This window comes from Ovis canadensis, chromosome 21, assembly GCF_042477335.2.
Source record: "Ovis canadensis isolate MfBH-ARS-UI-01 breed Bighorn chromosome 21, ARS-UI_OviCan_v2, whole genome shotgun sequence".
In the NCBI taxonomy this organism is placed as follows: Eukaryota; Metazoa; Chordata; class Mammalia; order Artiodactyla; family Bovidae; genus Ovis; species Ovis canadensis.
In genome coordinates, this window is record NC_091265.1 from 42,618,391 (window position 1) to 42,643,720 (window position 25,330).

General features: G+C 36.9%; 1 protein-coding gene across 1 annotated transcript; it reads left to right on the forward strand.

The window, feature by feature from the left end:
• The first annotated feature begins 11,588 nt into the window (after nt 1-11,588).
• On the forward strand, nt 11,589-12,518 carry LOC138427235 (putative olfactory receptor 10D4). The gene has a single exon (XM_069566601.1). The coding sequence runs from the start codon at nt 11,589-11,591 to the stop codon at nt 12,516-12,518; it is 930 nt and encodes a 309-aa protein (XP_069422702.1).
• The last annotated feature ends 12,812 nt before the right edge of the window (nt 12,519-25,330 follow it).

Consider the following 25,330-nt stretch of genomic DNA (forward strand, 5'->3'; position numbering starts at 1 on the left):
TTGTATTGTCAGAAGTATAGCACAAATGCCCATTTTTCCAGGAACTTCTTTTCAACTTACATGGAGTATTCTCCAGTTTTCCAGAAGAAAAAAATCTGTAATCTATTCAGTTTGTTCCATTCCATTAATTTCCATTGCTTTTTTTCTATGTTGTGAGGAGTGTTATATACCTGAGTCTGATATAAAGAATTTCGGTTACATTTCAGAAACCAGATGATATCCACATATCTACTAGTATATGTTTCATAGATCCTCTAGTCTTAGGGCAGTATCTGTTCTTAACAACAGTAGTTTTAATTCTGTAACAGTGATTGCAGATTTTCTTCCATTAAATCAGAGACTGAGTTTGAGTTCCAAAATTCCTAGCACTTTAGAAATAATAATCTTTTTCTTCACGTAAATAAATAGGTTTGAAGAAAATAGGAAATCTGTAAAAAACTAAAGTGACTAGAAATTACAAATTAATCATACCACACAAATGATAATCACCATTAACTTTCTGACAGTTCTCTCTCTCACTAATGACTAAATTGAAACTAAAATTTCTGACTTTTGTTTATAATCATGTAATCTAAATGTACATCATGAATATATATATTTATATATGCATATTTATACAGTAATAGTTATATATACATATTTCCTTATTTTAATAGTGTATCAAGTAATTTCAATTGTCACAATATTTAAACTAATTTTACTGAGATAATTCATGTCCCAAATAGTTCACCCATTCAAAGTGTACAAGTCAATGTTTTTTTTTTTATTATATTCACAGATCTGTGCAACCATCACTATGGCCAAGTTTAGAACATTTTTATCATCAGAAAAAGATATCCTATACTTTGTAGCTATCATCTTCTTATTACCCTATCATCTTTGGCTGTAAGCAACTTAATCTACTTTCTGTATCTACAGATTTGCTTGTTTTTGAGATTTTATATAAACAGAATCATATAATACTTATTTTTTTGTGACAGTCTTCTTAACTTAGCATAATGTTTTCAAGATTCAAACATGTAGTAGTAGGTTCTGTTTTTTTTTTTTTTCCCACTTATCTTTGTTGTTGTTTAGTTGCTAAGTCATGTTTGACTCTTTTGTGACCCCATGAACTGTAGCCTGCCAGGCTCCTCTGTCCATGGGATTTCCTGGGCAAGAATATGGGATTGGGTTGCCATTTCCTCTTCCAGGCCATCTTCCAAACCCAGGGATAGATCCCATGTCTCCCGCATTGGCAGATGGAGTCTTTTTCACTGAACCATGAACTTCTTATGTAGCCTGAATTTCCCTAGTTACTTTGGTTTTCTAAGGTCACTACATGTTATTAAATGCATATATGTTTATAATTGTTCTATTTTCATAATAGATCAACCCTTTAATCATTATAAAATGTTCCCTTGCATCTCTAGTAATATTTTTGTTTTAAAGTCTGTTTTGTCTATTAGTCCTGCCACTTCAGCTTCCCTGTGGTGGATGTTAGCATGACATCTCTTTTTCTTTTCTTTGTTTTTCATCCTCCATCCTTTTGTAGATAGTTTAGTTTATTATAGTTTCAATCATATAGAGTTTTAAGCATTCTTCAAAAACTTATAACTATTAATTAAAGAGTAAATATGTAATTCATATTCCATAATACCATTTTAAAGCCTACAGTGCATGGATTTCAATATTTTGGAAAGATAAGTGAACATTTGAAGTAACCCTTAAATACAGACCCCCCACTGCAACAGAAAATGAAGATAGGAATTGATAGGTTTTTATGTCTGCTTTTGAAGGGACAAAGGATCCTACTTTCCCCATAAATGAGATATAAGCAAAACAGTATATCACCAAAGACATGAGTTATAACTCCTTAAATTCCAGTTGGAGGTCCAATCCTTGTGTACTAAATCAATTTGGAGAATGAGAAGAGATAAATTCTCTTCAGAGAAGGGGACGACAGAGGATGGGATGGCTGGATGGCATCACTGACTCGATGGATGTGTTTGAGTGAACTCTGGGAGTTGGTGATGGACATCTCTTTTTCTATTATTTTATTTTCTTTTTATTTATATCTTTCTATTCTGAACGGTGTCTCCTATAGACAGAATGTATTTGGATCATTTTCAGTTGTGGTCCACTAGCTCAGCTGCTGTGCAGCATGTGGAATCTTCCTGGGCCAGGGATCGAACCTGTGTCTCCTGCATTGGCAAGTGGACCCTACAGCTGTGCCACGAGGAAGATCCTGTAGCATTTTTTTTGAAAGCTTAGATCTGTGGCCAAATAATGTTTCTTCACCCCTCTCCACTCCCACCCAGTGAATACCATTGATATCTCTTTTGTTCTTTCTCTAGAATTTTCCCTCAAACATTTATTTTAGATTTTCCTTTTTCTTCTATGTTGACATGGGTCATATATCCTACACTAGCAGTAGATGGATTATCAGTTCTTAAACCACACAGTGGCACGAGAGTCCAATTGTTAGCAAACACAGAAGGCATGGAGGTGCCCTCCCACATCTGCTGCTGTAGTATGAAAAGTAATATAGGGGAAGAGTAGGGAGCACCTTAACTTTCAACACAGTGATAGCTACCATTTTGAAGAGAGATATTTAGATTTCTGAAGAATTGTTGTGCCTTTAAATTATTTTGAAAAACCTCAGTTCTGAAAGCTATTGGATATGTCCTTACATACACTGTGCTTATAGAGCACCATGGTAGGCTGAACTAAGACTTGGGAAAATAGCATCACTTGAAATAGAAGTATTGAGAATAAACATTTGAGGGGTGAGATTGGATGTCTACAAAAACATTCTACAATTTAGTTTGATTTTATGAGGCTTATCACTGATATCAGAAGATACTATGAGGATTTGATCAAAATCTCAGAAAAAAAAATATAGTCTTGGATAGTAGATGAAAAGGAAGTGGATACACAGGGAGATTTTCATGTGATTGTTCATAGGAGTGTTACTCATAATATTCAAAAAGTAGAAGCGTCTTGAATGTCTAGTGAAAGGATAAACAAAATTTAATGTATTCATGCTATGGAATACTATTGGCAAGAAAAAGCCTCCGACAAACTACTTTTATATGATATAGCATGGATGAACCTCAACAGCATTTATGCTAAGGGAAAGAAGCCAGTTTCAAAGAACACATGTTGTATCATTCCATTTGTATGAAATGCCTAGAAAAGACAAATTTACAGAGACAAACAGTAAATTAGTGGCTGGTTCCTGAAGGAGGGGAGTGGGAATGGGAATTGATTGCAAATTGGCCCCAGGGAAACTTTTGGGTGATGGATATGATATGATCAGAATTTTGACAAAGTTTGCATGACTCTATAAATTAAAAAAATAATAATTAAATTGTGTTTTTAACAAGCATTGAATTTTATGATATGTAGCCTGTGCCTTGATAAAGCTGTTGAACAAATGGATAGTGTATCTTTTACCTCTAGTGTCCATGGGAGAGAGATACCAGATGAAAAAGGCATTTCAGACTGTTTGCCAGGTATACTGATGCAGCAGTGAAAAGTGTGGCAAATTATTGTAGTAGGAGAACCCTTGATTATAATCGTCTAGTTGACACTGCTTTAACTTTGCTCTCACTAACAGTCTCCTAAGATAGTATTTTGCTTTGAATGTAAAATTTTCCTGTTTGGAAAAGAATGTTAACCTACTAACTCATACATCCTAGTAAATATGGTGTTTTATTTCTCTTTGCAAATTTATATACCCTTACTCATGTATAAGTCATATATTCATAAATTCATGAATGCCATATATATATATGTATAAGTGTTTTGAAAGTGAATGTATTGTGAAGCTAATTTAATCTGTCTGGGTGACAAGTGCATTTCACTGTGGATACTTATTGAATAAGTTAATGATATGGAAAATCTAGGAATAATACAATATAAAGAACAGTACAGTTGGGGGCTATTAGGTTATCTGTTTCTTTAATGTCTTGTGATTTTGCCAAGAACAGCATTTCTTTTTTTAAAAAAAAATTTAAATTTATTTATTTTAATTAGAGGCTAATTACTTTACCTTATATTTACTTTATATTTTTTTGGTTTTGCCATACATCAACATGAATCTGCCATGGGTGTACATGTGTTCCCCATCCTGAACCCCCCTCCCACCTCCCTCTGAAAGTTGAAATGAGATAGTACATATAAGGCTCACTGTGGCTTATGTCTTTTCTTAATGTGTGTGTTTTAATGAATCATAGAGATACTGATTATGAAATACATAAACTCCATGAAGAATTCTTGTTATTACTTAGGTGCAAAGTAAAATAATTAATAGAAAGGGTAGTTGAAAAAAGCAGAGACATTATTTTGTTGACTAAGGTCTGTCTAGTCAAGACTATGGTTTTTCCAGTAGTCATGTATGGATATGAGAGATGGACTGTGAAGAAGGCTGAGCGCTGAAGAATTGATGCTTTTGAACTGTGGTGTTGGAGAAGACTCTTGAGAGTCCCTTGGACTGCAAGGAGATCCAACCAGTCCATTCTGAAGATCAGGCCTGGGATTTCTTTGGGAAGAATGATGCTACAGCTGAAACTCTAGTACTTTGGCCACCTCATGTGAAGAGTTGACTCATTGGAAAAGACTCTGATCCTGGGAAGAATTGGGGGTAGGAAGAGAAGGGGAAGACTGAGGATGAGATGGCTGGATGGCATCACTGATTCAATGGATGTAAGTCTGAGTGAACTCCGGGAGCTGGTGATGGACAGAGAGGCCTGGCGTGCTGCGATTCATGGGGTCGCAAAGAGTCGGACACGACTGAGCGACTGAACTGAACTGAATTGAACTGAGGGCGCATTATTAATTACAAAATATTTCAGAGCTGGTCTGATTTTCACTAATACAGCACTGCTTTTCACAGTAAAGAAGTTGAGATGATAAGCTGAAACAAAATAATAAAAACTGTGAATATAATATATATAAATTCAGAATTGACATTCTGAACTGTTTAGTATGTAACATTCCAAAATAATTCAGTTTGGACTGGATTTTGGTGATGATTTTGAGATATGCAAAATATTTCTAGTTACACCAATAAACTTTTAGGGGTCTGCAGGTACTAGGAATAAAGTTAGAATCTTACCTTATGGTTCAGGACATAAAAATATCCATATGATAAAATATTGTTCACCAAAATGAAGCAGCTTTAAAAAATACTGATACATGCAACAGCAGAGATCAATCTCAAAAACATATTCAGTGAAAGATGCCAGACAAAAAGAACACATAATTTGTGACTACTTGTAAAACATAATCAAAAAGGGCAAATTCATAGAGACCAAAAATAGATTAATAGTTGCCTAGAGCTTGGGATATCGATGGAAATGACTGGAAATGGACACTTCTCTTTAATATGAAGGAAAAGTTCTAAAATTAGCCTGTGGTGATTGTTGTACCTCTCTGTAAGTACATAGTCTTTGTAAAAATATTCTCATTGAGTTGTAACTTTAAGTGGGTATTTTATGGCATAGAAATTATATCTCAATAAAACTGTTTAAAATATAAAGAAATCATTGCTTGTCAAAAAAATTTAAGCTTTTTTGATGATTTGATTCATCACCTTCATTTTGAAAACAAAAGGAACGAATAAGAAAACGAGTAGAAATATGACTATAATATATTTACTTTTAAAATTAAGACTAAAGTTATTTATTTCATTTTGTTAGAAATGAACATAAGTTTTAAATGCAGACACTGACATTCAAATCCAAGTTCTGTGATTGACTTTTGGAGTAAATTTTGATAATTATTTAAACTTTTCCAGCCTTATTTTTATCTTCAAAAAGAAAGTGATGTCTACTCATATGATTGGTGCAAGGATGAAATAAAGTGTCCTTGAAGAGTTGGCTAAAAAAAAAAAAAAAAAGGATATTCTCAGTAACTAATTGTGATTTCAAAACCAGAGAGACAGAAGACTTCTGAATTCCTTAGCATGAAAAAATGACAATGATGATTAGAATGTTGTAAATACTTAAAGCATTGTCACTTTTGTGCATTTTGTATTACATCAAAGGAATTTTAGCTATAACACTTAAAATAGATCCATGTGCTTGTTTCACTGCTGCTGCTGCTGCTGCTGCTGCTGCTGCTCCTGTTGCTTCAGCCGTGTCCGACTCTGTGTGACCCCATGGACAGCAGCCCACCAGGCTCCTCTCTCCACAGGATTCTCCAGGCAAGAACACTGAAGTGGGTTGCCATTTCCTTCTCCAGGGGATCTTCCCGACCCAGGGATTGAATCTGTGTCTCCTGTGTCTCCTGCATTGCAGGCGGAATCTTTACCACTGAGCTGCCAGGGAAGCCCAGCGTGCTCACAGTCCTACCTAATTCTACCTTTGTCTGTTCTGATCCTTTGTCTACACAGCAGTCAGTAGACTGATTCTTATAACATAAATTGAACCTAGTTACAGTAGTTAAGGGCTTCCCACGTGGCACCAGTGGTAAAGAACCTGCTGGCCAATGCAGGAGAGATGAGACATGGGTTCGATTCTGAGGTTGGAAAGATGCCCTGGAGGAGGGCATGGCAACAACTGCAGTATTCTTGCCTGGAAAATCCCATGGACAGAGACTGTCCATGGGTTCACAAAGAGTCAAACACAACTGAAGCGACTTGGCATGCACACACCCACTGTAAAGAACGCTAATAGAAAGACTAGTAGTGATCTTGAAAATGAAAATGAAGAACAGAGTCTTTAGAAAAGGATAAGATATCAATTGAAGTAGTTGAGAAAGTGATATTGGGGAACTACACAACTAATTACAGAAAAAAGCAGTTTTGTTAACACCAAATGGAATTGTTGCCTCATTTCTATAAGTGGTTCCTTTCCTAATCCTCAGCTTTTTTCTTAAACCTAGTTCTTCCAAACACAAGATCACTGGGAAATTTCAAAAATCTGAACTCAATGGATGGCTTTCCACTAGATAAAAATGCCCAAGTGTCATTGTTAATCTAAGGGATTTGAGAACTGAAAATAAGTAAATGATTTTGGTGCCTCAGACGGTAAAGAATCTGTCTGCAATGTGTGAGACCAGGGTTTGATCCCTGGTTGAGGAAGATCCCCTGGAGAAGCAAATAGCAACCCACTCCAGTATTCTTGCTTAGAGAATCCCATGGACAGAAGAGCCCGAGGGGCTACAGTCCATGGGGTTGCAGAGTCAGACATGACTGAGTGACTAACATCTTCCTCACTTTTTAAGGTAATTACATTTTCATCTAAGAATTAATGAGATAGAGACAGTGGGCAAAAGGAAGGAGCAGAAAGTCTCCACTCTAATTGCTCCCTCTGTTATACAGACATCCCACATGGGGAGTGGGTCCCAAAGGAACACACAAGATATCTATTCTCTCTTCAGGAAATGGATGCCTCTCCTTTTATCAGGGACCAGACTCACTGTTGGCCTGAGTGACTGAATGTGACAAAGAGGTGTCTTCAACTTCTCTGGTTTCAGAGCCTGGCCGTCATGTTCCACAGCACCTAAAGTAAAGGAAACAGGAGGGTGGATGTGGAGCCTGGATTCCAGCCCACGTCCACTCTTTCCCTTCCACCTGTAGGTGCCTTCTTTCTAGAGCACTCTCTTCTCCTCATCTGATGGGCTATACATACCATAGGCAGGTGAGAGAAGATGGGAATTAGGTCTATTTGAGTTTGGACTAGTATTGACTTTTCAGATTTCATGGATTTTCTTAAGATATTCCCTAATTAATGATGCTGAGCCTTAAAAACCTTCATCAGATGGCATTTGTTGTCATATTGCAGACATAATTTCTATTGAGAGACTGAATGTTACATTGAAATAAGATAGCTGTTTTTACTATTGCTAAGGGCCTGTTTTCCTGATTAAGTATTATCATTTCCATCTTGTCTCAATGTATTCCTACCAGACAGTTTTTAGTTTTCCATTGTTTCTGTTGATGATGCAGAAAACATTTCTGTGAATCATTTTAATCAATAGGTGATTCCAAACTCCTGTAGGTGCAGGTCAGCCGAAGAGAAACTCCATGTGGAGTAAGAGTGCATTATATCAGAATATTAGCATCTTGAGTGAATTTTTAAACAAGAGTGAGTAAGTCAACAAAGCCAAAAGCTGGTTCTTTGAAAGGATAAATAAAATTGACAAACCATTAGCCAGACTCATCAAGAAGCAAAGAGAGAAAAATCAAATCAATAAAATTAGAAATGAAAATAGAGAGATCACAACAGACAACACAGAAATACAAAGGATCATAAGAGACTACTATCAGCAGTTGTATGCCAATAAAATGGACAACGTGGAAGAAATGGACAAATTCTTAGAAAAGTACAATTTTCCAAAACTGAACCAGGAAGAAATAGAAAATCTTAACAGACCCATCACAAGCACGGAAATTGATACTGTAATCAGAAATCTTCCAGCAAACAAAAGCCCAGGTCCAGATGGCTTCACAGCTGAATTCTACCAAAAATTTCGAGAAGAGCTAACACCTATCCTACTCAAACTCTTCCAGAAAATTGCAGAGGAAGGTAAACTTCCAAACTCATTCTATGAGGCCACCATCACCCTAATACCAAAACCTGACAAAGATGTCACAAAAAAAGAAAACTACAGGCCAATATCTCTGATGAACATAGATGCAAAAATCCTCAACAAAATTCTAGCAATCAGAATCCAACAACACATTAAAAAGATCATACACCATGACCAAGTGGGCTTTATCCCAGGGATGCAAGGATTCTTCAATATCCGCAAATCAATCAATGTAATTCACCACATTAACAAATTGAAAAATAAAAACCATATGATTATCTCAATAGATGCAGAGAAGGCCTTTGACAAAATTCAACATCCATTTATGATAAAAACTCTCCAGAAAGCAGGAATAGAAGGAACATACCTCAACATAATAAAAGCTTTATATGACAAACCCACAGCAAACGTTATCCTCAATGGTGAAAAATTGAAAGCATTTCCCCTAAAGTCAGGAACAAGACAAGGGTGTCCACTTTCACCGCTACTATTCAACATAGTTCTGGAAGTTTTGGCCACAGCAATCAGAGCAGAAAAAGAAATAAAAGGAATCCAAATTGGAAAAGAAGAAGTAAAGCTCTCACTGTTTGCAGATGACATGATCCTCTACATGGAAAACCCTAAAGACTCCACCAGAAAATTACTAGAGCTCATCAATGAATATAGTAAAGTTGCAGGATATAAAATCAACACACAGAAATCCCTTGCATTCCTATACACGAATAATGAGAAAGTAGAAAAAGAAATTAAGGAAACAATTCCATTCACCATTGCAACGAAAAGAATAAAATACTTAGGAATATATCTACAAAAAGAAACTAAAGACCTATATATAGAAAACTATAAAACACTGATGAAAGAAATCAAAGAGGACACTAATAGATGGAGAAATATACCATGTTCATGGATTGGAAGAATCAATATAGTGAAAATGAGTATACTACCCAAAGCAATTTACAAATTCAATGCAATCCCTATCAAGCTACCAGCCACATTTTTCACAGAACTAGAACAAATAATTTCAAGATTTGTATGGAAATACAAAAAACCTCGAATAGCCAAAGCAATCTTGAGAAAGAAGAATGGAACTGGAGGAATCAACTTGCCTGACTTCAGGCTCTACTACAAAGCCACAGTCATCAAGACAGTATGGTACTGGCACAAAGACAGACATATAGATCAATGGAACAAAATAGAAAGCCCAGAGATAAATCCACACACATATGGACACCTTATCTTTGACAAAGGAGGCAAGAATATACAATGGAGTAAAGACAATCTCTTTAACAAGTGGTGCTGGGAAAACTGGTCAACCACTTGTAAAAGAATGAAACTAGATCACTTTCTAACACCGCACACAAAAATAAACTCAAAATGGATTAAAGATCTAAATGTAAGATCAGAAACTATAAAACTCCTAGAGGAGAACATAGGCAAAACACTCTCAGACATAAATCACAGCAGGATCCTCTATGATCCACCTCCCAGAATTCTGGAAATAAAAGCAAAAATAAACAAATGGGATCTAATTAAAATTAAAAGCTTCTGCACAACAAAGGAAACTATAAGCAAGGTGAAAAGACAGCCTTCTGAATGGGAGAAAATAATAGCAAATGAAGCAACTGACAAACAACTAATCTCAAAAATATACAAGCAACTTATGCAGCTCAATTCCAGAAAAATAAACGACCCAATCAAAAAATGGGCCAAAGAACTAAATAGACATTTCTCCAAAGAAGGCATACGGATGGCTAACAAACACATGAAAAGATGCTCAACATCACTCATTATTAGAGAAATGCAAATCAAAACCACAATGAGGTACCACTTCACACCAGTCAGAATAGCTGCGATCCAAAAATCTGCAAGCAATAAATGCTGGAGAGGGTGTGGAGAAAAGGGAACCCTCCTACACTGTTGGTGGGAATGCAAACTAGTACAGCCACTATGGAGAACAGTGTGGAGATTCCTTAAAAAATTGCAAATAGAACTCCCTTATGACCCAGCAATCCCACTTCTGGGCATACACACCGAGGAAACCAGAATTGAAAGAGACACATGTACCCCAATGTTCATCGCAGCACTGTTTATAATAGCCAGGACATGGAAACAACCTAGATGTCCATCAGCAGATGAATGGATAAGAAAGCTGTGGTACATATACACAATGGAGTATTACTCAGCCGTTAAAAAGAATTCATTTGAATCAGTTCTGATGAGATGGATGAAACTGGAGCCGATTATACAGAGAGAAGTAAGCCAGAAAGAAAAACACCAATACAGTATACTAACACATATATATGGAATTTAGGAAGATGGCAATGACGACCCTGTATGCAAGACAGGGAAAGAGACACAGATGTGTATAACGGACTTTTAGACTCAGAGGGAGAGGGAGAGGGTGGGATGATTTGGGAGAATGACATTCTAACATGTATACTATCATGTGAATTGAATCGCCAGTCTATGTCTGACGCAGGATGCAGCATGCTTGGGGCTGGTGCATGGGGATGACCCAGAAAGTTGTTATGGGGAGGGAGGTGGGAGGGGGGTTCATGTTTGGGAATGCATGTAAGAATTAAAGATTTTAAAATTTAAAAAATAAAAAACTAAAATAAAAAAAAATAAAAGAGTGAGTAAGAGCAGTCATTACACAGGGGACTTTATATATATACATTAAAGCTTTAATTCTCATAAGAATCATAAGATATATTATACCATGAACATGGACACAGAGGAGATTTAGAGATTATTTTTCAAAATTTTCCAGGGTTACAGAGTGGGGAGTAGATTTGGAATTGAAACTCAGATAAATCCAAGTGTAAGATTTATTCTCTGCTTTCTAGTCTATTCTGCCTGTTGTGTCATCTCTTATTTTTCTGAGGAAACAATGGCTGAATGTCACTTATTAATTAGTAAGGACTGGACTGACTCCCATCTAGAAGTTTTTTATGTATAGTATATAGATGTTATCCCTTTCCCCTGGGTCTTGTGCAGGTGTTACTGTTTTGGGAAAAGCCCATCTCAGTGAGACCACTGTCTGACCTTCCAGATTGTGACTAGATGTGAAGATGAGGAATCACACTCCAGTAACCGAGTTCCTCCTCATGGGAATCCCTCACACACAGGGGCTGGAACACACGTTCTTTGTCTTCTTCCTCGCCTTCTACCTGCTCACTCTAGTGGGGAACCTGCTCATTCTCCTGGCCACCCTCACTTCCTCCAACCTGCACACCCCCATGTATTTCTTCCTGGGCAACCTGTCAGTGTTTGACATCTTTTTCCCTTCCGTGAGTTCCCCCAAAATGATGCTCTACCTTCTGGGGCAAAGCCGGACCATCTCTTACCAGGGCTGCGCCTGCCAGCTCTTCTTTTATCACCTCCTGGGCTGCACGGAGTGTTTCCTGTACACTGTGATGGCCTATGACCGCTTTGCCGCCATCTGTCACCCCTTGCGGTACACGGCCATCATGAACCCCAGGGTGTGTGCCATCTTGACTCTGGGCACCTGGATGGGGAGCAGTGTGCATGCGTCTGTCCTCACATTTCTTGTGTTTAAGTTACCTTACTGTGGCCCCAAGGAGGTGGGCAATTTCTTCTGTGACATCCCGGTTGTGCTGCCCCTGGCCTGTGCAGACACCTCTCTAGCTCACAGGGTGAGTGTCACCAACGTAGGTGTTGTGGCACTCCTGTGTTTCCTTCTTGTCCTCACTTCTTATACTCGCATCGTTATCTCTATATTGAGAATCAGCTCCTCAGAAGGCAGGCACAGAGCCTTCTCCACCTGCAGTGCCCACCTGACTTCTGTCCTGCTCTTCTATGGACCCGTGGTCCTCATTTATCTCCGGCCTGCCTCCAGCCCTTGGCTGGATTCTGTGGTTCCGTTGTTCAATAATATTGTTAACCCTTCCCTGAATCCTTTGATATACAGCTTGAGAAATAAGGATGTGAAGTTGGCTCTGAGAAAAGCACTAATCCAAGTACATACTTGTGGACCATAAAGTACTATGTCATTATCTGTGCTTACAGATTTGCCTTGCCTTTATATGGGGCATGTGGTCTCTGAAACCAGCTGGGGTGAATGGCTAAGTGGCATCTGGGATAAATAGGTTGAATGGATTTTTTTTTGGTCATTAACATGTATATACTTATATAAATTTGTATTCAAGAAAATCTTTGTGGCACCTACCATGTGCCAGGTACTATGCTATGCACTTTATAAACACTGACATGTGTTATTATAAGAATTTTCATATAGAGTAGATGTTATTATCCCAGTATACAGAGGAGTGTATTAATGCACTGAGAGGTTAAGGCACTCCTGCAGTGTCTCAGAGATAGAAATTTGCTGAGCTAGGATGTGAATGCAAGGGTTTTAACTTTGTGCTAATAATGTTGCCTCTGTATTGTCATAATTAGAGCACACGTGCTTACTCTTCCAGCAACTTATTTTCAATTTGCATGGAGTAGTTTTCATTTTTCCAAAAAGAAATCCATTGTCTACTCAATTCATTTCATTAAATTTATCACTTTGTCATCTATGCTGTGATGACTGTTATGTACTTAAGTCTGATATAAAGAAATTCAGTTATGTTTCAGAAACCAGAAATGTGCTAATCTATCTAGTGACAGGTATTTTCATCGATTCTCTAGACTTAGGTAGGTGTATCTGCTCTTTATGACCGCGCTTTGAATTCTGTAGTGTGAATGCAGATTTTCTACATTAAATCAAAGACAGAGTTTGACTTCCAGAATTCCTGGATCCTCAAAAATAGTAATCATTTTTTTCCCTTTGAAAATAAATAGATTTGAAGAAAATAGGAAAACCGTAAAAAATAAAGTGACTAGAAATTACAAATTAACCCTACCACCTAAATAATAATCACCATTAACATTCTGACATTTCTGCTATCTCTTTAATGAGTGGCTAAATTGGAACTAAATTTTCTAAAATCCTATGTGATCCATATATCTATCTACATATGCGTATTTATACATTTGAAATCATATTATATATATATGTATATAATCCTTGTTTATTTCAAGAGTGTATCCAAACTTTTCCATTGCCACAATTTTTAACCAGTTTTATTGTGATATATCTCATATGCTAGAGAATTCACCCGTTTAAATTATAGGAGTCAGTGTATTTTTTAGTATATTCACAGAGTGTCCACCATCACCATGGTCAATTTTCAGAACATTTTTATCATCACAAAAAGATATTGTATACCTTTTACAGATCACCTTCTCATTACCTCCATCAATTTCAGCTCTAAGCAACAATTAATCTACTTTCTATAACGATAGGTTTGCCTGTTCTGGACATTTGATATAAATAGAATCACATAAAATGTGTTTTCTGTGACTGATTTGTTTAACTTAGCATAATGTTTTCAAGGTTCATCCATGTTGTAGCAGGTTCATTTCCACCCCGCCCCCATTTCTTATCTTATGTGTCTGAATGTCCCTGGTTCCTATAGATTCTGAGGTCACTATATATTATTAAATACATGTGTATTTATGATTGTACTATCTTCTTAGAAGATTAAGCCTTTTATCATTGTAAAATATTCCTATTTATCTCTAGTAACATTTTGTGTTTTAAAGTCTATTTTGTCTGTTAGTCTAACCACTTCAACTCCCTTGCTGTTGCTGTTTGCATGATATCCCTTTTTCTATGCATTTGTTTTCCTTCTGTTTGTATCTTTGAATCTAAAGTGTGTCTCCTGTAGACAGAATGTATTAGGAAGAGTTTTTTCTGCTCCAGTTTGACGATCTCTGTCTTTTGATTGAATTTTAATTCACTCACATTTTAATGTTAATATAGATATAGTTGGATTTATATTTGCTATTTTACCTGTTTTTTGTTTTCTATGCTTTGTTCTGTGTCTTTTTTGTTCCTCTATTTCTCCTTTACTTTTAAAAACTGACTTTACGAAATAGAATTTTGATTTACTTAATGAGTTTTTCACTATTCTGTTTGAGTTATTACCTTAATAGTTGCTCTGGGATTACCATCTTATATCTTAACTTATCACAATCAGTTTCAAATGTATACTAAATAAATTCCAGAGCAATATAGAGACACTACTTCTATATATCTCTACTCAATTCCCCCTCTTTTTGTGGTATTGTTGTTAGACATATTGCATCTATGAATGCTATAATTCCAACAACACATGTTATAATTATTGCTTTATATAAGTTTATGGTTTTTAAGAAACTGGGGGAAGTATGTAAAGCAACTGTGTATTTATAGCTTTTGTTATAATAACCTTCTTACTTATTTTTGGCTTTCACCATTCGTTTCTGTGCTTTTGAGTTATCGTGTCATTTTCTTTGCCCAATACAGACTTTCTCCTATCCAACTCTTGTTTGATATTATTGGCAAGTATATTACAATTATATGTATATATATTGCATGCATATATATATATCAGTTTATATCAGTATATATATCAGTTTATCTTCAAGTTTGTTCATTCTTTTTTATGCCAATTTAAGTCTACCTTTGATTCCCTCTAATAAATTGTTTATTTCAGTAATTGTACTTTTCTACTCCAGAACTTCCATTTGGTTCTTATAATTTCTAGCCATTGATATTCTCTATTTGAGCTAACATTGTTAGTACGCATTCCTTTGCTAAATTATGGCTTCCTTCAGTTATTTGAACATATTTATAAGGACAATTTTGAAATATTTCCCTATTAAAATTTGACATTTCATTAGTCTCATAGGCAGCTTTTTTGCCTGCTTTTTTCCTCTGCACTATGAATCATACTTTTCTGTTTCTTTGTATGTTAATTTTTTGTTGAAAACTGGATATTTTAGATAATATATTTTAGCAACACTAGGTACTAGTCCCTGCCTCTCTCCAGAGCATGTTAGTTTTTTGATTAGAGGCTGACTGAATAATTTTAATGAATTCTTTCCTTTCCCCTGCAGTGTTAAACCTCTCAGGATGTTGTTCCTCAAGGTGAGGTAAAAGCCTGAGTATGCCCACAGCCATCCTCAATACTGGTATTGGCAGGGCTCACTTTGATGGATTCTTTCCCTGACCACATCCTTTTGTGGAAATGTATGTATGTGCATACCCATTACTATTCCTAAGGCAGAAGAATGTAATAATAATGGTGATTTATTCAAGGTCATTCTGGATGAGGAAATAGGAAAGAATAGAAACAATTTATGAGAACACTTTACTCATATAGTAAAGTGTAAAAAAGCACTTAATTAGGACCCAGAAAAATATCTGGATTCTACCTGGCTTCACTGATAATAATACCCTGTGCGGTCCTGAACAAGTCATTTTATTCTGTGACCTTGGTTTCCAACATTTATGAAATGAAGCTGTTGGACTAGATTATCTTTAAGCATTCTTTCACATCTGAAATTGTGTACCATCAAAGGAACTATTATTTAGAAGCATGTGGTCATGGGTTAAGGGGAAAAAAGGTGCCCAGAGGCCTCCTAGTTTCTGATTTTGGCAAGGCAATGACTGCCATTTGCAGTACTGCCTTTTTTTAAAAAATAAAAATAATATTAAGATATAATTGCCATGCAACCCTGTGTAAGCTTAAGGTGTATGTGGTGATTTGATTCATTTATATGGTGCAATATGATCACCACGATAGCATTAAGTAACACTTCTCTCAAGTCATTTAATTATCCTTTCATTTTTTCCTGGTGAGAACAACTGTGCTCTCTGTTTAGAATTCAGCCCTTGAGACTGGCCTCTGAAGCAAGGCTTCCCTAGTGGCTCAGCTATAAAGAATCCGGGTGCAATGAGAGAGACCTGGGTTTGATCCCTGGGTTGGGAAGATCCCCTGGAGAAGGGAACAGCTACCCACAGCAGTATTCTGGCCTGGAGAATTCCATGGACTATACAGTCCATGGAGTTTCAAAGAGTCAACTACTGAAAGACTTTCACTTTCTGAAGCAAGGTAAAATTCCTCATATTGGCCAGAAGATGACACTGTTGGGGCACTGATGAGCTAGATTCTTCTCTGTATCGATTTAGGCTGCAAAAAAGATGGCTGAGTCCCTTCACTGTTCACCTGAAACTACCACAACATTGTTTATGGCTATACCCCAATACAAAGTATTTTTGGTGTTGAAAAAAGAAAAATTTTAAAAAAGGAGATAGTCTAAAAAAAATAGATCTCAGAACTGAATTGATAGGATAAAGAATGGTTGAAATGATGATTAGAACTGTGGGAGAGAGGTCTGTGAAGCTCATGGCTTCCTGATGACACTATCATGTGTGAATATCTTGCTGGAGCAGTGGTTTCAAATAAGTGATTGTTACATGTTGTTGTCACTATATGCACTGTTTGTGTATAGAGATTAGATACAAGAGGTAATATAGGTAAGAGAGAAAGTCTTGATGAAAATGGCTGGCAGAGGTCACAGGGCCCTGCATTTCATTTACAGAACCAGAAAACCCCCATTCTGATATTAATACATGTATTCCCCCTCCAACTCCCAGCTAACTGAGAAGAGAACTGAACATTTTCCTTGTCATAGAAAAGGACTTGATCTCCTTTATTAAGAAGCCCCAGGGAATTAACTTTGCATAGAAATTGTGTTGATGACATGATACCGAGTATTAATTTCAACAAAAGGAAACAACAGAGGGACTTTGGTAGCTACAGAATATTATTACTATTTCATGACATAAATATTGATAAAATTTATACTAAATTGGAAAGTTTTATGTTTTGGAAAGAGAGAAGCACCTGTACTTTTGTCTTATTTAGTATCAGAGGCAGAAACTGAACTGCTCCTATCTTTCTCATTCTCTTTTCCTTTTCTATGCTGGTTTTACATAACTCATCTTTTTCTTTTTTTTTCTAAAACAGTTCTGTCATAAATATAAATCTTTCTATTCTCCAAGCTCAAAGTGCTGAGTAGACTTGAAACTGATAAATGCAAGAAACAGTTTAATAATTTTTCCTCCACTGTAATCCTTGGTTGCAAGTATGAACAATTATATTTTTGTTTCATTTATTTTCCTTTACTCTCCTACTATTTCTCATATTCAAACTTTTAAGATTTTCTTTGCACTAACTGGTTAAATTCTTGAATTTAGCCTTGAAAATCTTGCTGCTTCTATTAGCAATCGCCAGCAAAGGGAATCTCAAAAAAATGAAAGGGAGAAAAAGTTCCCTTTTTTTCTTTAACTGTAGTAATTGACACCATTCTGTTTTGTCAACCTCCTTTTGACAAAATGTTAAATAAAAGCATTCACAAAATTCTGTCTTAAGAAAATGCATAGTGCTGCATTTCTGTCTTTGATTTTTATAAAGTTTCTCCTGTAAGCATTACTTTAATAATGGAAATTTTTAGGACATCCATCTGGAATGGAGAAATTTTCCTATCCTCTAAAATGCAGTCTTTAATGTCTAAAACATTTGGTTTTCTAATTGGCTTTTAGTTGATAAGTTGTTATGTTCATTTTTGTATTTAAATGTGAATTTTTATTCTTTTGGAAATATCAATTACTCTAGATATGTATTATTAGGCAAAATCGCTCTCTTCTCCCCATATTCATGAAGGTATAGTATAAACCTACTATTCCAATATGTTCTCCATTTAAACAAAGGCTTTGAAATATTTTGTCTCTCTCTTTTTTAAAATATAAATTTATTTATTTTAATTGGAGGTTAATTACTTTACAATATTGTATTGGTAATAAGCACAAGTCCTAGTGGGTCGCTATGGAGTCCTACATGCTTCTCCTTTTGCTCTTGAAGGATGCGAGTAACCAGGTAAGGAAAGAAGCAGGGGTGGCGCCGTCTTCCTCTTCCCATCTTCTTAAATAGGATGGATACAAAAAGGAGTACATCAAGGCTGTATACTGTCACCCTGCTTATTTAACTTATATGCAGAATACATCACGAGAAACGCTGGGCTGGAAGAAACACAAGCTGGAATCAAGATTGCCAGGAGAAATATCAATAACCTCAGATATGCAGATGACACCACCCTTATGGCAGAAAGTGAACAGGAACTAAAAAGCCTGTTGATGAAAGTGAAAGAGGAGAGTGAAAAAGTTGGCTTAAAGCTCAATGTTCATCGCAGCACTGTTTATAATAGCCAGGACATGGAAACAACCTAGATGTCCATCAGCAGATGAATGGATAAGAAAGCTGTGGCACATATACACAATGGAGTATTACTCAGCCATTAAAAAGAATTCATTTGAATCAGTTCTGATGAGATGGATGAAACTGGAGCCGATTATACAGAGTGAAGTAAGCCAGAAAGAAAAACACCAATACAGTATACTAACACATATATATGGAATTTAGAAAGATGGCAATGACGACCCTGTATGCAAGACAGGGAAAGAGACACAGATGTGTATAACGGACTTTTAGACTCAGAGGGAGAGGGAGAGGGTGGGATGATTTGGGAGAATGACATTCTAACATGTATACTATCATGTGAATTGAATCGCCAGTCTATGTCTGACGCAGGATGCAGCATGCTTGGGGCTGGTGCATGGGGATGACCCAGAGAGATGTTATGGGGAGGGAGGCGGGAGGGGGGTTCATGTTTGGGAATGCATGTAAGAATTAAAGATTTTAAAATTTTAAAAATAAAAAACTAAAAAAACCAAAAAAAAAAACCAAAAAAAAAAGCTCAACATTCAGAAAACGAAGATCATGGCATCTGGTCCCATCACTTCATGGGAAATAGATGGGGAAACAGTGGAATCAGTGTCAGACTTTATTTTTTGGGGCTCCAAAATCACTGCAGATGATGACTGCAGCCATGAAATTAAAAGACGTTTACTCCTTGGAAGGAAAGTTATGACCAACCTAGATAGTATATTCAAAAGCAGAGACATTACTTTGCCAACAAAGGTCCATCTAGTCAAGGCTATGGTTTTTCCAGGGGTCATGTATGGATGTGAGAGTTGGACTGTGAAGAAAGCTGAGTGCTGAAGAATTGATGCTTTTGAACTGTGGTGTTGGAGAAGACTCTTGAGAGTCCCTTGGTCTGCAAGGAGATCCAACCAGTCCATTCTGAAGGAGATCAGCCCTGGGATTTCTTTGGAAGGAATGATGCTAAAGCTGAAACTCCAGTACTTTGGCCACCTCATGCAAAGAGTTGACTCATTGGAAAAGACTTTGATGCTGGGAGGGATTGGGGGCAGGAGGAGAAGGGGACGACCGAGGATGAGATGGCTGGATGGCATCAGCAACTTGATGGACGTGAGTCTGGCGGGAGTTGGTGATGGACAGGGAGGCCTGGCGTGCTGTGATTCATGGGGTCGCAAAGAGTCGGACACGATTGAGTGACTGAACTAACTGACTGACTGACCCCTCATGCCCCAGTGGGAAAGGGGATCTGTAATTTTCTTTATTTCAGGCTGCCTTCTAAACACCTCTTTTCAACTGCTTGATTTTAAAATATGAGTTTCTTTTTTTTGCATTTAAAAAAGTTCATGCCCAAACTTTTAACCTAAATAAATGCTTAAAAAAATAAAATTTGAGGTCTTCCTTTTAAGATAAAGCAATAATACTTTAGGACAAGATGTGAGAGTCTTGCTATGTTATATTGCCTTTCTAAAGCAGGGAAGAAACTAAGATTATATGCATATGGATGAAATAAGGGTCTCAGTTGAGAGGATGGGTCAAGGTAATAGTTCATGATCATGTGCGTGCATGTTCAGTCATGTCTGGCTCTTTGCAATCCCATAGAGTGTAGCCTGCCAGGCTCCTCTGTCCATGGGATTTCCCAGGCAGGAATACTGGTGTGAGTTGCCGTTTCCTTTGCCAGGGGATCTTCCTGACCCAGGGATTGAAACTGGGTCTCCTGCATCTCCTATATTTTCTGTTAATGAGTTAAATACATTCAGTGGCCATATATGGATTTTTTGGTAACCATATTAATTAAGATGGCTATCTAGATTTATTGATGTAAAAAAAATAGTTCAAGGAATAGAAAAATTAGAGTACAGGATGATAACTATAATATTATTTCATGCGTGTAAATCTGTGTAAGTGTGGTCATATATAGGTGTGCTTGATAGATGCCCACCAAAATTATTAACAGTGGTCATTTCTGGGAAGTGGAATTTTTACTGGATTAAAAATAATATTTTGTGTTTTTTGTTACTTTTTTCATCATTACCACCTTATAAGACCATTATGCAGTTTTTAATTTTTCATTTATTTATTTTTTGGTTTTTTATACAGTTTTTTTAAAAAGGAAGAAACAGTAATTCTCTTGAATGAATCTTCTAGTAATTGTTCTCTCCTGATGTGAGAACACCTGATATTGTACTCTCCTGAGCCCACAGATAAAGATAGATTAAAGAGAAGGAAGCGTGGGGAGCTCTCAACTTACTCTCAGCAGTAAAAGTACTAAAATAAAAAGAAAGGTTTCTAACAAAAGTCCTAAGATTGAAATCAGAGGATAGGAGAACAACAGCAGATGCAGTCCTAAAAATTTCAGAAAACTGGGAAATAACTTCTAAAAGAAAATGCTTAGAAGTTACCAGCTTTTATATTTTCTTTTCTTTAATTTTTTTGTGCTATATTTTAGATAATTTTCAAAGTGAAATCTTCTGGTTCAGTAGTTTTTTCTCTTTAGTCCTTTATTCAGTCATATATTATTGAATTTTTAAATTCAATAATATTATTTATATAAGATTTCTAATGATTTCTTTTCACAACTTTTCTTTCCTTTGTTTAGAATTTCCTATTCTTATTTCCTAATATTTGTCTAATTTTCTCTTTGATATTTATATTGTAAATTATTTTTGATGCCCTACTATTTTTTATTTCATAATTTATAAGTACTGCTGATTTTTAAGGTTTTTGTGTATGTCTTTTCAGAATATTGATTTCTTTGAATAGCTGATGAGAAAGCTGATAAAACAGTTCTTAATTGTGACTCTTTCCTGAATGGTGATGATTTTGTAATATTAATGCTGGTCCTTTTTGAAATGTGGCTCTGGCCTGGAGTTTGTTTGGGTTGTAGAGCTCTGGACCCAGGTCAGATAGGTAATATGAGAGTCCTGGTTGTTTCTTATTTACAGAGAATTCTTCTTCATTATTTTCATCTGAAGACGTACACTTACTATATTTTTCCTATAGTTTCTGTGTGTAGAGAAAGAGATCACACTTTCAGTATGTACTTACTCTTCGTTCTAGAATCAGAAGCCCAAGATTTATTTATTTATTTTTATATATCTTAATAAGCTACTGATACATTTGCTTTTTGAACACCCTGTAATGACCAGTGGTAAAACCTTTCAACTTTAAAGGAAGGGGTGGGTATGACTCACTGGAGCATAAATACACTGAAAAATTTGTGTCTTTTCACTTTCCTTGCCTGAAGAGGATAAAGCCTAGATGGGAAAAAGCAAAAAGTAAGAGACAGGAAGAAATGTTGACAACAGGATGACTCTATAGGACTTCTAAATAATTTTAAAAGGGTACACAGTAATTAATGTCAAGATCTGGAATTGGACACAAGACAGTACCAATGAGTCAGAAGCCAGCACATGTCCCGGAGAGCAGATCACAGGAAAGCATAATGACTGTGCTCTGATCACACGGCTGTGAGATCATCTGACTGTATCTTAAAGAGATAAGAGCAAACTGGCCCTCATTTCAAAATTCACTGTTTGACAAGATATCTCACTTTCCTTCATATTATCTTTTATCTCTGAGGACATTTTAATGCCTTTAATGTCACTTAAATGAGGTGAATTTTCATTTCTGATCATCTCTCTTGCTTTTTCCATGATCCAGTGGATGTTGGCAATTTGATCTCTGGTTCTTCTGCCTTTTCTAAACCCAGCTTGAACATCTGGAAGTTCACGGTTCACGTAGTGCTGAAGCCTGGATTGGAGAATTTTGAGCATGACTTTACTAGCCAACATCCGTTGGATCATGGAAAAAGCAAGAGAGTTCCAGAAAAACATCTATTTCTGCTTTATTGACTATGCCAAAGCCTTTGACTGTGTGGATCACAAAAAACTGTGGAAAATTCTGAAAGAGATGGGAATACCAGACCACCTAATCTGCATCTTGAGAAACCTATATGCAGGTCAGGAAGCAAAAGTTAGAACTGGACATGGAACAACAGACTGGTTCCAAATAGGAAAAGGAGTATGTCGAGGCTGTATACTGTCACCCTACTTAGTTAACTTATATGCAGAGTACATAATGAGAAACGCTGGGCTGGAAGAAACACAAGCTGGAATCAAAGATTGCTGGGAGAAACATCAATCACCTCAGATATGCAGATGACACCACCCTTATGGCAGAAAGTGAAGAGGAACTAAAAAGCCTCTTGATGAAAGTGAAAGAGGAGAGTGAAAAAGTTGGCTTAAAGCTCAACATTCAGAGAATGAAGATCATGGCATCTGGTCCCATCACTTCACGGGAAATAGATGGGGAAACAGTGGAATCAGTGTCAGACTTTATTTTTTGGGCTCCAAAATCACTGCAGATGGTGACTGCAGCCATGAAATTAAAAGACGTTTACTCCTTGGAAGGAAAGTTATGACCAACCTGGATAGCATATTCAAAAGCTGAGACATTACTTTGCCAACAAAGGTCCGTCTAGTCAAGGCTATGGTTTTTGCAGTTGTCATGTATGGATGTGAGAGTTGGATTGTGAAGAAAGCTGAGAGCTGAAGAATTGATGCTTTTGAACTGTGGTGTTGGAGACTCTTGAGAGTCCCTTGGTCTGCAAGGAGATCCATCCAGTCCATTCTGAAGGAGATCAGCCCTGGGATTTCTTTGGAAGGAATGATGCTAAAGCTGAAACTCCAGTACTTTGGCCACCTCATGAGAAGAGTTGACTCATTGAAAAAGACTTTGATGCTGGGAGGGGTTGAGGGCAAGAGGAGAAGGGGACGACAGAGGATGAGATGGCTGGATGGCAGCACTGACTCGATGGACATGAGTCTGAGTGAACTCTGAGAGTTGGTGATGGACAGGGAGGCCTGGCGTGCTGTGATTCATGGGGTCGCAAAGAGTCAGACACGACTGAGTGACTGAACTGAACTGATCATCTCTCTGTTTATTTGTTCCTCTTTAGTTTTTGCTACAGTGACTGAGTTCTTGTTGATTTGCTCCTGTTGGCCCAATGACTGTTATTAACAGTGTCTGAGTTTTCACCGTTCCTTCAGTGGAGGCAATCCGGTTTCCAATGAGAAACTCAATTGAAAATCTGTTGACTAAGTGATAAGAAGAGAAAAAAGGGACAATTAAGGACCTAGAAAGTCTCATTTCAATGTTCTTTCACTGTGCTGTGCTCTGCGTTCCTCAGGCCACAGTCTACCTTATGCATCAATCCTCTCACTCCCTGTTCCGGTCATCTTCCCTAGAATATTGGCTTCCCAGGTGTTGCAGGAGACATAAGAGATGCAGATTTGATCCCTTGGTCAGGAAGATCCCCTGGAGGAGGAAATGACAATTCCAGTATTCTTGCCTAGGAAACCCCATGGACAGAGGAGCCTGGAGGGCTACAGTCCTTGGGTTCACAAAGAGTCAAACATGACTTAGTGACTGAGCACACACTCCCCAGAATGTACTAGGAAGGAGAGGTTTTATCAAATATCCCTTCTCAGTTATCTCCCTGGGAGTTGTCGCCCATCCCCGCCAGCCTAGTGCTATGTACTTCCTGCTGCTCCTGAGCTGTCTGATCATTTCAACACCTGGAACTCCTGGGCAGAGCCCCCTAGAGGGGCTGTTTCTCAGTGGGTATCCATGAGGAGAGAGGGTGAGTGATGTCACTAGTTAGGACTTCACAGTTTGACAAGCAGACTTGCAGGAAACCATGAATTCAGTACTGAGCTGATCTAGCTTTAAACGTTGACACATTAGAGGAGGTACAGCATTCACAGCTCATGCATCCCTAGTGAGAATTCATCAGACAACCCGAGCACAGGCTTCCAGTCTCCACCACTGCACGGCCACGCTTGTCTTTAAGACACGAACCAAACTATCACAAAGAAGCTGGGATTCCCCCGTCAGTCATGTGGAAACTTTGTGGGTGTGTGATTTGCTCTCAGTTTTGTTTTCTTTTCATTGTTGTTGGTTTTATGCAGCTGGATCACATTAATTATATTATACAATAGAGAATCTCAATAACCAGATTCTGGTTGCTCTGAGAAATATTACTCAGAACCAACTGATAACAAGGAAAAAAGGTATTTTAAACTATGATCATTTGCCAGATTTTCTCTCTCACAACAGAGTTAGTATTTTCATGATCAAGCAGAACACTAGTCCTTCCTCCGCACCCCCCCCCCACCTGCTTTCTCCCTATAAATTCTGCCTCTTCATTTTCCATGAAGGTAAGCAACATGATTAACAGTGAGTCATAAAATTTTCAGTTGCCTCATATGGCTGCTTTGAAAATATAAGATTAAACCCCCTGGTACCAGTAGCTAAATTATTTTAATAGTAGAGTCAGTGTGCATGAAAAGGTAGCATTTAAACAATAAATATTGTTTAAGTAAATATACAAAAATATTGCTTGAATTTTGTTCTTTTTAAATAAAAAACATCTGGATAGAAGATAATGTAAGATAATTTTCACCGTGTAAACACAAAAGACTACCCTATTATGCCAATTTCCTGTTTTTCTTATGTGTAGTTTGGCTTTATTCCAAAAAAAAAAAAAAAAACCCTTTTATCTAGAAACTGTCATCTATTTTTACTTCATGAATAGGAATTGAAAAGATTTAATTGTAAGCAGAGTTTCTTCTATAATTTATTGAAAATCGCTATTTTTAGATAAGGGAAATATCCTTTTTGGTGAATGTTTTTCCAGT

Bases quoted from the DNA above. Each gene is read 5' to 3' on its own strand.
- LOC138427235 (XM_069566601.1), top strand. From the start codon at position 11,589: ATGAGGAATCACACTCCAGTAACCGAGTTCCTCCTCATGGGAATCCCT.